This window comes from Pagrus pagrus, assembly GCF_965226575.1.
Source record: "Pagrus pagrus genome assembly, chromosome: 17".
Classification (NCBI taxonomy): domain Eukaryota; kingdom Metazoa; phylum Chordata; class Actinopteri; order Spariformes; family Sparidae; genus Pagrus; species Pagrus pagrus.
The window spans coordinates 23,756,226-23,767,746 of NC_140201.1; the positions used below are offsets into that span (position 1 = coordinate 23,756,226).

The 11,521-nt window shown below is 39.2% G+C and overlaps 1 protein-coding gene across 2 annotated transcripts; it reads right to left on the reverse strand.

Moving 5' to 3' along the window:
• Positions 1 to 1,626: 1,626 nt before the first annotated feature.
• Positions 1,627 to 9,450, reverse strand: serinc2 (serine incorporator 2). 2 transcript variants are annotated; one of them, XM_084379223.1, is made up of 10 exons: positions 9,310 to 9,450; positions 6,910 to 7,071; positions 6,382 to 6,569; positions 6,151 to 6,230; positions 5,352 to 5,489; positions 4,631 to 4,800; positions 4,268 to 4,358; positions 3,929 to 4,088; positions 2,524 to 2,739; positions 1,627 to 2,419 (listed from the first exon to the last, which is right to left on the reverse strand). In XM_084379223.1, exons 1-10 carry the CDS (start codon positions 9,346 to 9,348, stop codon positions 2,281 to 2,283), a joined length of 1,383 nt encoding a protein of 460 aa, XP_084235349.1. In that variant the 5' UTR covers positions 9,349 to 9,450; the 3' UTR covers positions 1,627 to 2,280. The 2 variants fall into 2 exon arrangements, with proteins under 2 accessions (XP_084235349.1, XP_084235350.1); XM_084379224.1 differs by lacking the exon at positions 9,310 to 9,450 and adding an exon at positions 7,359 to 7,461.
• Between the last annotated feature and the right edge of the window lie 2,071 nt (positions 9,451 to 11,521).

Sequence of the window (11,521 nt, forward strand, 5' to 3'; positions counted from 1 at the left end):
TGACGTAGAGAGGTGGGAGGGGACTGCTAACTGCAAAACGAACAGGAAGTTAGCCAAAACGACAACATCACTTAAAGCAGCTTTAATTTTTCTTGGCAACATCTGACATGTCACATATATTTGGCAATATTCTGTTCATGAATATATTTGGCATATTTCCCACCAGACATTCTGGCTGTTAATATCTTAATCTGGCAGACACCTACACTTGATACCGGCAAAAAGCCGGTGTCGGCTTGTGTCAACCCTGGTCACACTCCCTCTGAGTGTGCTAATCCAAGCCATTCTGTTCTTTGTTTTGAAAGCAAGTCGGCAATGTGAGAGCATGTTAGTGCATGTGAGCGATTCTTGAGAAAGACAGTTGACTGCTGAGTCTCACTCCCACGTCGTCAAAAAACAAGGCGACCTGACGACCTGGGAATGAGAATCAACAATCAACCATCTATCTTTCTCCACAATCGCTTACTGCACCTTTAAAAACAATCCATCCCAAACAGATCAGGCTAACTCAACAAGATGACACACTGAATAATGAAGGGAATTTAAAATAGCTAAGGCTGATTATCAGGCCAAATCTGAAAGGCTGTGTTATAAAGTAGATATGTGGAGTTTGAAAGACAATTGCATTTAACAGACAATGAGTGTGCGATGAAAAGGTACTATTGGTTGCATTATGGGAAATGTAGTATCAAGTGTTTTTGGAGTGTGCCCTATTCAAATTTCTCTTATCTTTCGGTTGTTATGACGTGTACATGTACTCTAATCCATCAATATGGTTTATGTGGTGCATTAGAAGTTCAATGATGCATTTCATTCATCAGCCATGACATGAATGGTCGTTCTTCCTGAAAAACATGTCTAACACATATAAAGTTTATTTATGCTTCAGTACAATCTACTTGTACTGTATTGGTTCATAACGCAAATAAAACTGGCTGCATTTGTAATCAGAAAAGGAACAACTGAGAGAATAAATAACAAGCAGGGGAGGTCACAGAGGGTTTAAGAGAATATTATATAATGACTGTGTGGGCAGAAATGCACACAGTAATGTTGCAGGTAAAGTGTCTTGAGATTTGCCACCAGATGTCCAAGCACAACTTGACCGGTCATTCTGCCCCAGCACAAGCCTTGAATGAATATTGTAAAGTATAATGAAGTGTTGTGTTCAGCCCCGCTGCTCATGCTGATCTTGTGATAAGGGAACAACACATTCCCTCTACATTACTTGCCAAGTGTGTGTGTGTGTGTGTGTGTGTGTGTGTGTGGGTTTGTGCGGGTTTGTGTGTGTGTGTGTCTTGCACTGGGGAATCCTGCATCGAAGGAGCACAATAAATCACATTTTAGCAGGATCATGTGATTAATGGAGGGAGGGCAGTGAAGCATTTGGAAATCCCTGCTGGCCTGACTTGATGACATTGTGTTTGCTGTTTCTGAAGAAAACAGCGGCCAATTCCCAAAGTAGCGAGTATAAAAAGAACGGCTAATACAGGAAATCTTACACTGCATATCATCAAATCCATAATGCATAATGAAATTTAGTGCATCTCCTACAAACAATAATTCTATTCTAATTCTTTGGGCAACAGCCCCACCTACAGGACAGAAATGTCATTGACACGCTGATTAAAGATTACAGAATGTTTTTATTGATTGTAATGAAAAGTGAACATACAGCACTTTCAGAAAGCAACTTTACAGAAATCTGAATAGCATAAAAACTTTGAAAGGTATAAAAAATGGTCCCTCTGAATAACTTGTGTGCAAAATATAAGAAGGCACTTTTGTTATAAAACTGGTCACAAGAACAAAGCTGTGCAATAAAATGCAAAACAAGGAAAGCAGATCTCAAAAATGTGGACAACACCTTTCCAATGGATCAAATAAGACAGGGAATGATAAAAAGTACAAACATTTAACATAAATGTGGTGAAACTAAATACTCATTCCCACCAACGATCATCTAGGTTTCATTTGGTCTTATCCTATAAAAAGGTAAGTAGTGCTCTCAGTTACAATCTTTAACAGTGGAGGAAAAAATAGACAAAATAACCTGAGGTGGAAAAAGTGAGCATGTGATTAAAGCTCAACGCATACAACTGTATGGTTTACATTTAGGTAACATGTGCAGTGGCTTCAGATCGGAAACAAAGCAGATTACCTTTTCATTCTCCTGTTTAAAATGTGGAGTTGATAGCAAAAACAAGCAGATCAGTTGTAAGCTAAAGCTATATCTCTTTTCCATATAAAGAGCAAGAGGCCACATGTGACAGATCCTTTTTAGCTGAAGTCTCTGTCCGGGAGCACCAGCGGGGCCACCAGGGTCCAGAGATAGATGGCCAGGCCGAGCCAGCTGGAGCAGATCTTCACCCACACGGCCGGCATGGAGGTCTGCATGGACTCGTAGTCGGAGTTGGGCCTGATGAGCCAAGAACAAAGTCAGAGAGAAGTCAGTGTTGCAACAAAGTCTGCCTGTATGAAGAAGTCAGCCATGAAAGACGAGAAGAGATAAGAGATACTTACTTGTACCAGTTGGTGAGGGTCATCATGATGTAGAGAGAGGCCAGGAAGAGGCTGAAGTGGAAGAAAGAGTAGCTGTAGGTGACAGCCTCCTCCTCGTTGTCCACGGCCCGTCTCACTCCGTCCTCCCCTGTCGCGTCCTCAGCAGCGATGGTCAGACCCTGGCCCTCCTCTGTCCGCATCAGCCTGTTCACCTGGGCGTTGTTGGAGGAGCGGATACTGTGAATACAAGAACAGATACAAGAACAAAGGAAGTCATCTTCACGCACAGTAACAAATGACAGGAAGTGACAACATCTGAAATATCTGTCAGACATTTGGATGACAGTAAATTATTGAGAAGAAATGAAATCAGCATGCAGAGTAAGAAAGACAAGATTTACTGCCTTTTTATGTCTACTAATGGAGGGTTGGTTGGCTGGAGACTGAATGCATCTTTTTGTGCGTTTATATGTAAACTTGTATTCTTATGCTATCAACAGCAACCTTATCTACAGATACAAATGAATCCTAGATAAAAAACAAAACAAAAACTGATATACATTTTAGCCAGTTATGACATGAATCATGGTCCGACAATATGAGCATAATGTGAAACCAAGCATCTGCCTTTAACTCTAGGCAGTGATTGCTGTTCTTTCTATGAGTCAGTGATTTCAATGGTCCTGGAGGCAGTTTGGCTGCTGTCGAATGTACTGGACATTAAACAATAAAACTGACAGTATGTTCATTTAAGGGATGAACAGATTATCAGCCTGGCCAAATATCTGGGTCCATATTCAACATTTTTCGGATCATTGGAATCAGTGTTTTTGTGTTTTGTTGCCAAATAAAAGTAATTTATTTAAAAATGCAATACTCTCTGTCTGTAGTCACAACTCTGTCGTCTCACTCAATGTCTCACTTACAACGCTATCTGATTGGTTACATGTCACGCTTTAAGTATCAACACTGAATAATCTCAGTCTGCAAAGTAATTATTAAATAAAGTTATCAAATTAAAGTTGAATGATGGAAGTAGCAAAAAATTGAAACACTCAAGTAAAGTACCTAAAAATTGTACTTATGTACATTAAATTCTACTCAGTTAAATCTAAACACTGGTCACTCAAAAATTTGACGCAAAGAATTTTTTAGCCCAAATGTATATCAACTACAAATATCAGTCTCGGTCTCCTTGATTACCGATAATCAGCATTGCCCTAAAAAGAAACCATATTGGTTGATCCTTGGCTCATTGTGGTTCTTCTCTTAGATGTAACTAAATTGGTTGCTGTTGTATCCCACCTGCTTAAACAATATTATCACTAATAAGTTATGCAATTTGGGTTTCATCAAATTTAAACTGTTACTAAAGTTATTTCTAAAAATGTTTACAATCTTCTTGTAAAGGTAAACCATGAAATACCTGGCGTAAAGGGTACAGAACAAGAAAATGAGCAATCCCACGATGCCCTGTGCGTCCCACCACTGGACGTTTGCTGGGGGTGGGGTGGGAGCAAATCCTGGTGCTGGAGTAGTGCTAGCAGGCTGGACCAGACTCAACAGGCTTGGGTTACACTGCCGGTCTGAGATCAGAAACACAGAAAACATTGTAAACTGCTGACAATGTGGCAACTAGTTAATGTTACAGCTACAGGGGCTGGGGGTTGGGTGGTGGGATAGGGTGACATGCATTTCTCGCAGTCGGTTATCCTGGTTCAAAGTCTGAAAAAAATGCAGTTGTGTTCTGACTCTTTGGACTTACTGGGGTTGTTAGACATGGCTGACCAGGTGACGTACATGGTGTAGAGGGAGATGAGGGAGGCCTGGAGCAGGCCTGAGCTGGGCTGAGCCTCCTGTGAAGACATGACATGGGATTAGTCAGATAAATAAATCATTGTGCTAGTAAAACTCTCTTGAATTGCTCAAGTAATTTTGTACTCACAGAAATAACAAAAGATCACAGCTAGGACAAATGTCTTTTACAATGAGCTTCAAATGGCTGGTATCTTGCCAATCTCTTGCCAATATACACACGTATTTTGTATTATGTTTATTAAACATGATGGATGAGGGCACAAAATACCAACATTTATATACCACATAGCTTCTACAATGTCTACATTACCTGAACTTTGGGCACGATGGACACAATGGACACAAAGATGCAGAATATGAAGTTGAGGCTGATGAAGACCTTGTGCGCTGTGCAGTCGTCAGGTCGGGTGTAAAACACGTAGAAGAGTACAATAGCAGTGAAAGCCAAGGCAAAGTTTATGATGGTGACGGACAGCAGAGCTGTGAGGAAAACATGAGCAAAGAATAGAGTCATTGCACAATCACATGATACCTGATTCAAATGAAGATTTTAGCATCCTGACTGTAAATATTATAGACTGGCAAGGTTTGTGCACAACCCAGGACAGGAAGGCTCTACAGCAGGTGACAGAAAATCACCCACAACAGCATTGATACCCGTCTACAGAGTGTCAGTGAGATATCTGCACAGAGCCCAAAGGATAATAAAAGACAACACCCAACCCAGCCACAGTCTGTTCACCCTGCTGCCACCTGGCAAAAGATACAGATGTATCATTGCTGTACCACCAGACTAAACTACACATAAACTCACCCTCCACACTTCACCATTAATAATGTTTTTTTTTGTTTGAGTGTAACATAAGGAGTCTACAGCTTGCATTTTGAGTGATCTACTGTCCAATTACTTTTTTAAACTGCAGTGTGACATTTTGTGGAAATGTTATTTTTGGAAATAAAAAATGGCAGAAAGAAAGGTACTGGCAGCCTAAATACTCAAAAAAAATAAAAATAAATAAAAATTCCTTTACCTGCAAACCAGCACTTTCGATTTCCTTCCTCTGCTCTCTCCAGCCAGGACTGGTTCCAGGAATGGGCGAAGTCCACCAGCAGGATGAGCTGGATGATGATGAAGATGAAAGAGCCCACGACGCCAAAGTAATACCACACTGAGAGCAGACAGAAAAGGATTCAGGACATTTGTTTAGAGGGTTACCAGGCTGTGCAATGACAGAGGCATTTGTTTACAATACTCAAATATAAAGCAGGAGACAGTACAGTGTGTGCCATTGTAGGTCAACAATGATCAGTTGTGGTCGTTAATATATACTGTTCAGTTTATTTATGATCATATCAACACAATGTCAGAATTAACAACTGAATTTTTTTATTATGAACTGAAAAAACAAACTGACAATAAGGCTTTTCTGGACAGGAGGAAACAAGAAAAAAATGTTCATCGCCTCTTCCAATTGCCTTTACAAATTCAGCATAAGCCTCAAAAACAGCTTGAACTCTTAATGTGACGAAGCCTGGGGGTCAAATGACATTTTTAGATACTATTACTCCAGCACATTGAGGTATACTAGCATTTTTTCTCTCTACAACCCCCACTTTTTCTTAAAAAAAAGATAAGGCCAGTTCTCAAAATGTAAGTCTTCTCTATCTAAACATAAGCAGTCGTATAATGTTGCCTGAATAAAGGAATCTAAATTTGAAAGTAACTATTTAAAACACAGACCCTCTGATCAAACAATACCCTTTTAAAAAAAAGGGAAAAAAGAAAGCTTTCTGACAAGCTTTCTTAGTTAGATTTCAGTTGCTGAATACCTGTGGTAAAGGTGCCATCTGGAATGAAGAAAGCTCCCACAGTAATGCCAACCAGCACCAGGAACTTGAAGAACCAGAAACTGAGAGGAACAGAAAGAAAGTTAATTATGTACAGAACAAGTATGTTTTTGTACAATCCTGAAGGTGAAGTCCACATGTTTGGCCACCAGAGTGCAGCATAATGTCATCACACAGGACCGTGCTACTGAAGCTGCTGTTCACAGTACGAACCCATTTTGGATGGCGGCTCGGGGGTCCTTGCTGCTGCGCACTCGGATCATGATGATGGAGAAGAGGAAGAAGAAGCAGGCCATGGCGAAGCACATGCGGTACACCGACTTGTAGCCCACAATGACATCACAGTTGACCTTGCCCTCTACGCCAGGTATATGTGCACCATCAACACAGAAGCCTGGAATCTGACAGTGAGAGAGCACATAAAGGAAGTAATGGGTTAAGGAGGGTCAGCCAAATCGCTTTTTGATGCTGAAATATCTTTTAAAAAAAAGATCAGTTTTTCTGAGATTACTGGTTGAAAAATAACAAACTCATAATCCAAGCATACTGTCCAGCCACTTTCCGTTGCTGGGTTACAGCCTTATGAAACCAATTTGAGTTCATTTTTTTCTTGAATCTGAAATGACATGTGGGTCCAGAAAATGTAATGATACTTTGGCTTACGAAACGATTAGAAGGGCCTGATGCAACACTCCTGTGTGGACCATTACATTTGATCTAATCGAGTCTCATCTAATGTACCTTTTTAAGATGTTCCTCCATGCCTGGGAGGATCATAATGACAGACACCAGAGTCCCGAGCAGCAGCAGGAAGGAGAAGGCCAGCCGGCTCACGGTGGAGTTGTACGATGACGGGCAGCATGATGACAGGAGGCAGGAGGCCGAGCCGCACAAACAGGACGCCTGGAGTAGAGACGAGGCAGAGAATTAGCAAGGCCTTCATACACATTCATATATTATAAACCTCAGGAACAGGGCTCTGGGTGCTGGATAATCAGGGTAATGCATGCACGCTCACAACCACTGTGGTTGGCAGAAAAAACATAACAAACAGCACTGTGTCTGCTGTCAGGGCAACCATCTTTCTCCTTCTTCTGAACGCTTCCAGAGAAGTAGAGACAAATGATTTACAGTGGCAGTAATCAGGCCTGTGATCAGAGCTGCCATCAAAACAAATCTCCCTCTCTCACTGTTTGTTATCCAGCGCTGTGAACGGGATCACAGAGGATTCCTGCATGAATCAGATGCAGACTGCTGAGAGGTGTGTGGAGCACTGAGGCGGAGACTGTAGCTGAGATCAGCCATCCTTCACTAAATATGAGGATGCACCAGAGTACACAAGCCTTGGGTGTAAACACTGCTGCTGTGACGAGAAGAATCCAGTTTCCACGGTTCCCACTGGTCTATGCCATACTGCCTTAGCAACAAATAACTAGTACAAATAACTCAAATCATCTTGTGACTCCTGAATGCATCTTTAACACTCCACCATGAAAAATGGTTTGCATAAGGATACTGCAGCTTGTATTCTGTTTGGTTTTAATGAGCTTTTGTCCAACTCCTAACTCCTGAACTCACCCTCACTACTCCACCATAAAAACAGTTATTTTACTTATGCAGCATAAACGGACTACACCTTACATTTCATTCTACAATTGTGGTGTCGTAAAGAGACTATTAAATGAACCTTTGAACCTTTGTGTTTAGACACCATTTAACATTTGAGAGGCTTAGCTTCTTTTGTTCAATGAAAAAACTGTGTTTCTTAGGAAAAATGGTTATAGACCTCAAAGTAAAGCATCAAAAACTACATTGCCTTGGATTTAGCGCTTAAACTAAGCTATTGTATCAACACTTGGAGTGGATTTAAATAAACAGAAAATGTCAAATCAATCTAAATTAGATCCACCTGGTTGAGACAGATTAGCAGCTATGCAACACTTTCTTTTATTAATTACCTTTCTGTATTGAAGAGTATTCAGTGTTTTATTGCTTGTTTGGATTGTTTCTTTATCTTCAAACATTTCACTACCTGAAAACATTTGTCACAGATCATCTCCATTCAAATGATTACCTTACTTTGTATGAGTTGATGATTTAGGTGAGTCATATTTCTTTCTTTCTTTCTTTTTTTAAACTTTAGTGTTTTACTCTACTGAATCTAGAATTTAATTAATTCACATCTACCTTTTAAATCAGTCCGTTTTCAGTCTTTCATCAGTGTTAAAAATCTCAAGTATATTTATTGTGATTCTGTGTTGTAAAAACTAAAATAAATAAAACGTCAAAAGCTTTATGAAAATACAGTGGGGGGAAATACACGACAATAGGATCGATCATAAATCAGGGCAAGGATGATTATGATGGGCACATCAAGTACAACACAACAACAACAACAACAACAACAACAAACAGCGTCACGAGGGTTGGCGGAACAGCACAAGTAGAGTACAACCCGGAAACTGCGCCTTTTTAGAAAACACCTTACAGATATAACAGGCGAAGCGCTGCATTTTGTTCATAATTCCAAAACATTAACAAAGAAATTAACCTATCAGAACTGTAAATAACTTCAAGGACAGCATAAAGAAAAGCCTGCTCTCCCACCAAACTATTCAGAAATCTGGCAATTCAGTTCCACCTCGCTTATGAGTGGGTACATTTTGTCGCCTCATAATTCGTCTCTATGCTAAAACATTTACAAGTCGGTCTAATAGTTTGGTTAACTTGGGTATAACGTTAAACCTAACAACGCAGTACAAGTTTATGAACTTTAGTTAAATGTTTTGGTCGCTTATTGTCACGTCTTTCCACCAAGGAAGGACGGATAATAATGAGAAACGTCAGACCAAATGAATGTCGCTAACATTAATGTCGTACTTTAACTTAACCTGTTTTACAGGGCGTGGGCCTAATCTCACTAGACAGACTTCAGCTATTCAAAATAAATATGAAACGTAATGTAATATGGGAAGAAGTGGCATACTGTATTAGCGTTAGTTTCACATGCCGACATCTTAAGGATGTCTTGACTAGCTAAACAACGAAACTTAAGTTGAACCTAAAGCTAGCTAAATTAGTCATGAAATACTCATTTAACGTATCATGTAGCAACATTAAAACCGGTGAATGTTTACTTACACAGCTGGCAAGGGAACCCACTGCTAAACAAGCCCCCATGTTGGTTTAATTCAGTATTCCGAAGAAAGTCGTTAAAACTGAAAAAGTTGAGGAAGAAACTGAGTCAAAATGGCGACGTCAGGATACCTGCAAGTAACTGACGGAAATCCGTCTAGTTCCTCCAAAATAAAAGTCTCGTGTCATGCATACACGTACATAATTATATAGCATGCACAATAAAGGGTTATTATGAGATTGTTGAAATTAATTCATTTAAACAAATATCCATATGGAGTACAACGGTGTTATTATGTTCTAACTTGAGGTGCTGCTGCTGTACACACTGTTAAGGTTGACGTTATTGGTTTTATTTGAATGGCAACTTCACCCTACTTCCGACATTGTTTAGGTAAATTGTGTAAAACACGTCTGTCTGTTTACTCTACACAGGGCGGGGTAGTTTCTGTTGTCACCTGACACCTGAAACGTGATTGGCTCAGTGAGTCGTCAGTCCAAAAGTTTGACCACTTGTATGTTAGTGCGAATAAAAAGAAACCCTCCCCGTATTACAGTCCCATCATTTACCACGAAAATACTCCATACTTCAACGTCAAATGCGTTTTATGTTACTCAGGTAGATTCAGAATATCCAAGGCTAAGTTTCTTTGTTATATATAATTTTAAAACGACATCATTACTGAACTCGCTGTGTGTTCCAGGGGAGAAGGTTTTGTTTTTTTCTCATCAAAAGGGTTTATTTTAAATTATGGTTTACAAAAACAACTCAGTTTTGTTGTCATATCTCCAATAACTACTGAGCAGTGATGGAATGTAACTATGTTGCTCTTCTGAATATTTACATCTCCTTATATACTTCCACCCCACTACATTTTAGAGGCAATTATTGTACTTTTAACTTCACTCCATTTTTAATAACTTTAATTACTATGTACTTTGTATATTGCATATTGCATCAGAGCCAAAGTAGTGTATTTTTAAATAAATACATTTTGTTGGCAATTGGATTTTTAAAAAGCACAAATTTCAATAATCACAAAAATGCTCGACATTGGATCCAACAATCAACTATGACCCATATTATACGATATATACATGCATGTAAATATATGCATGATTTACTTTTTCTTGTAACTCTTGTTCTTTAGGTACATTTAATATCATATACTTTAAAACTTTTACTCAAGCACTGTATGGGTGATTATGTCTTTACTATGGCTTTTGGGTACTTTTTACATCACTGATATTGAGTAACAAAGAATAGAGGGAAAAATGTGAAACCAAACGACACAATGAGATTGACATAATCAGAAGTCAGCTAGATAATTATTTCTGTAAAGATGAATTTCCACTTTATTTCATTTCTATAATTATATGATTGCATACACTATTATGATAAAATATCTTAGTCTTGAGTAAGACAGTATGGGTTTCTCTATTAGAGGATAAATTCACCCAAAAAACAAAAGATTTAGTCTTCTACTACTCACCCTCAGGTGAAGTTTCATAGTCCACAAAACATTTCTGGAGCTTCACAGAAAAACAGTGTTGTAGCATTCTCCTAAATAACTTAAGTAGAAGGGGACTTGTTTTAAAATGTAAAAAATAATCCTGTGTGTACTACAAAACTTCATCTGACTTCCCATCAGCATGGGGGTGAGTAGATAATGACTGAATTTTCATTTTTTGGGGGAACTTATCCTTTAAGCCCTCTACATCTAGAGGAACAGTGTGCAGATACCACAGCTAAACAATAAGACCCTTAAGTAATATGTATGAAGCAACAGAACATATTAATCATTTTCTATCTAAGCTAAATAAAGCACTCATAGCTCACATACACAATGAGGTCATTGCAAATTCACTGTTTAGTGTAATTATATGTCCATACAGGAGCAAACGGGAATAATAATGATTTAGTTTCACCAGAGGTAGCAGAGGGAGTAAACAGGTGTGACAAGGAAGGTCAGACACTGAGTTTAAAGCAACAGGGGGGGAGAACCACCATCTGTTTGTGTCTGACCTTCACAAATACAGTGAAGGTGTTCACCCGTGAATCATCTGTGTAAAGATAAAACTGCTACTTCTGCACACCTTCAGTTTCCACCAGTCCAAACAACAGCAGGCTCATAGCATCCTCAAAGCAGAATGGTTCACTGAGAAGAGGAATGACATCAAATTCATTCCTCTTCTCAGTGAACCATTCTGCTTTGAG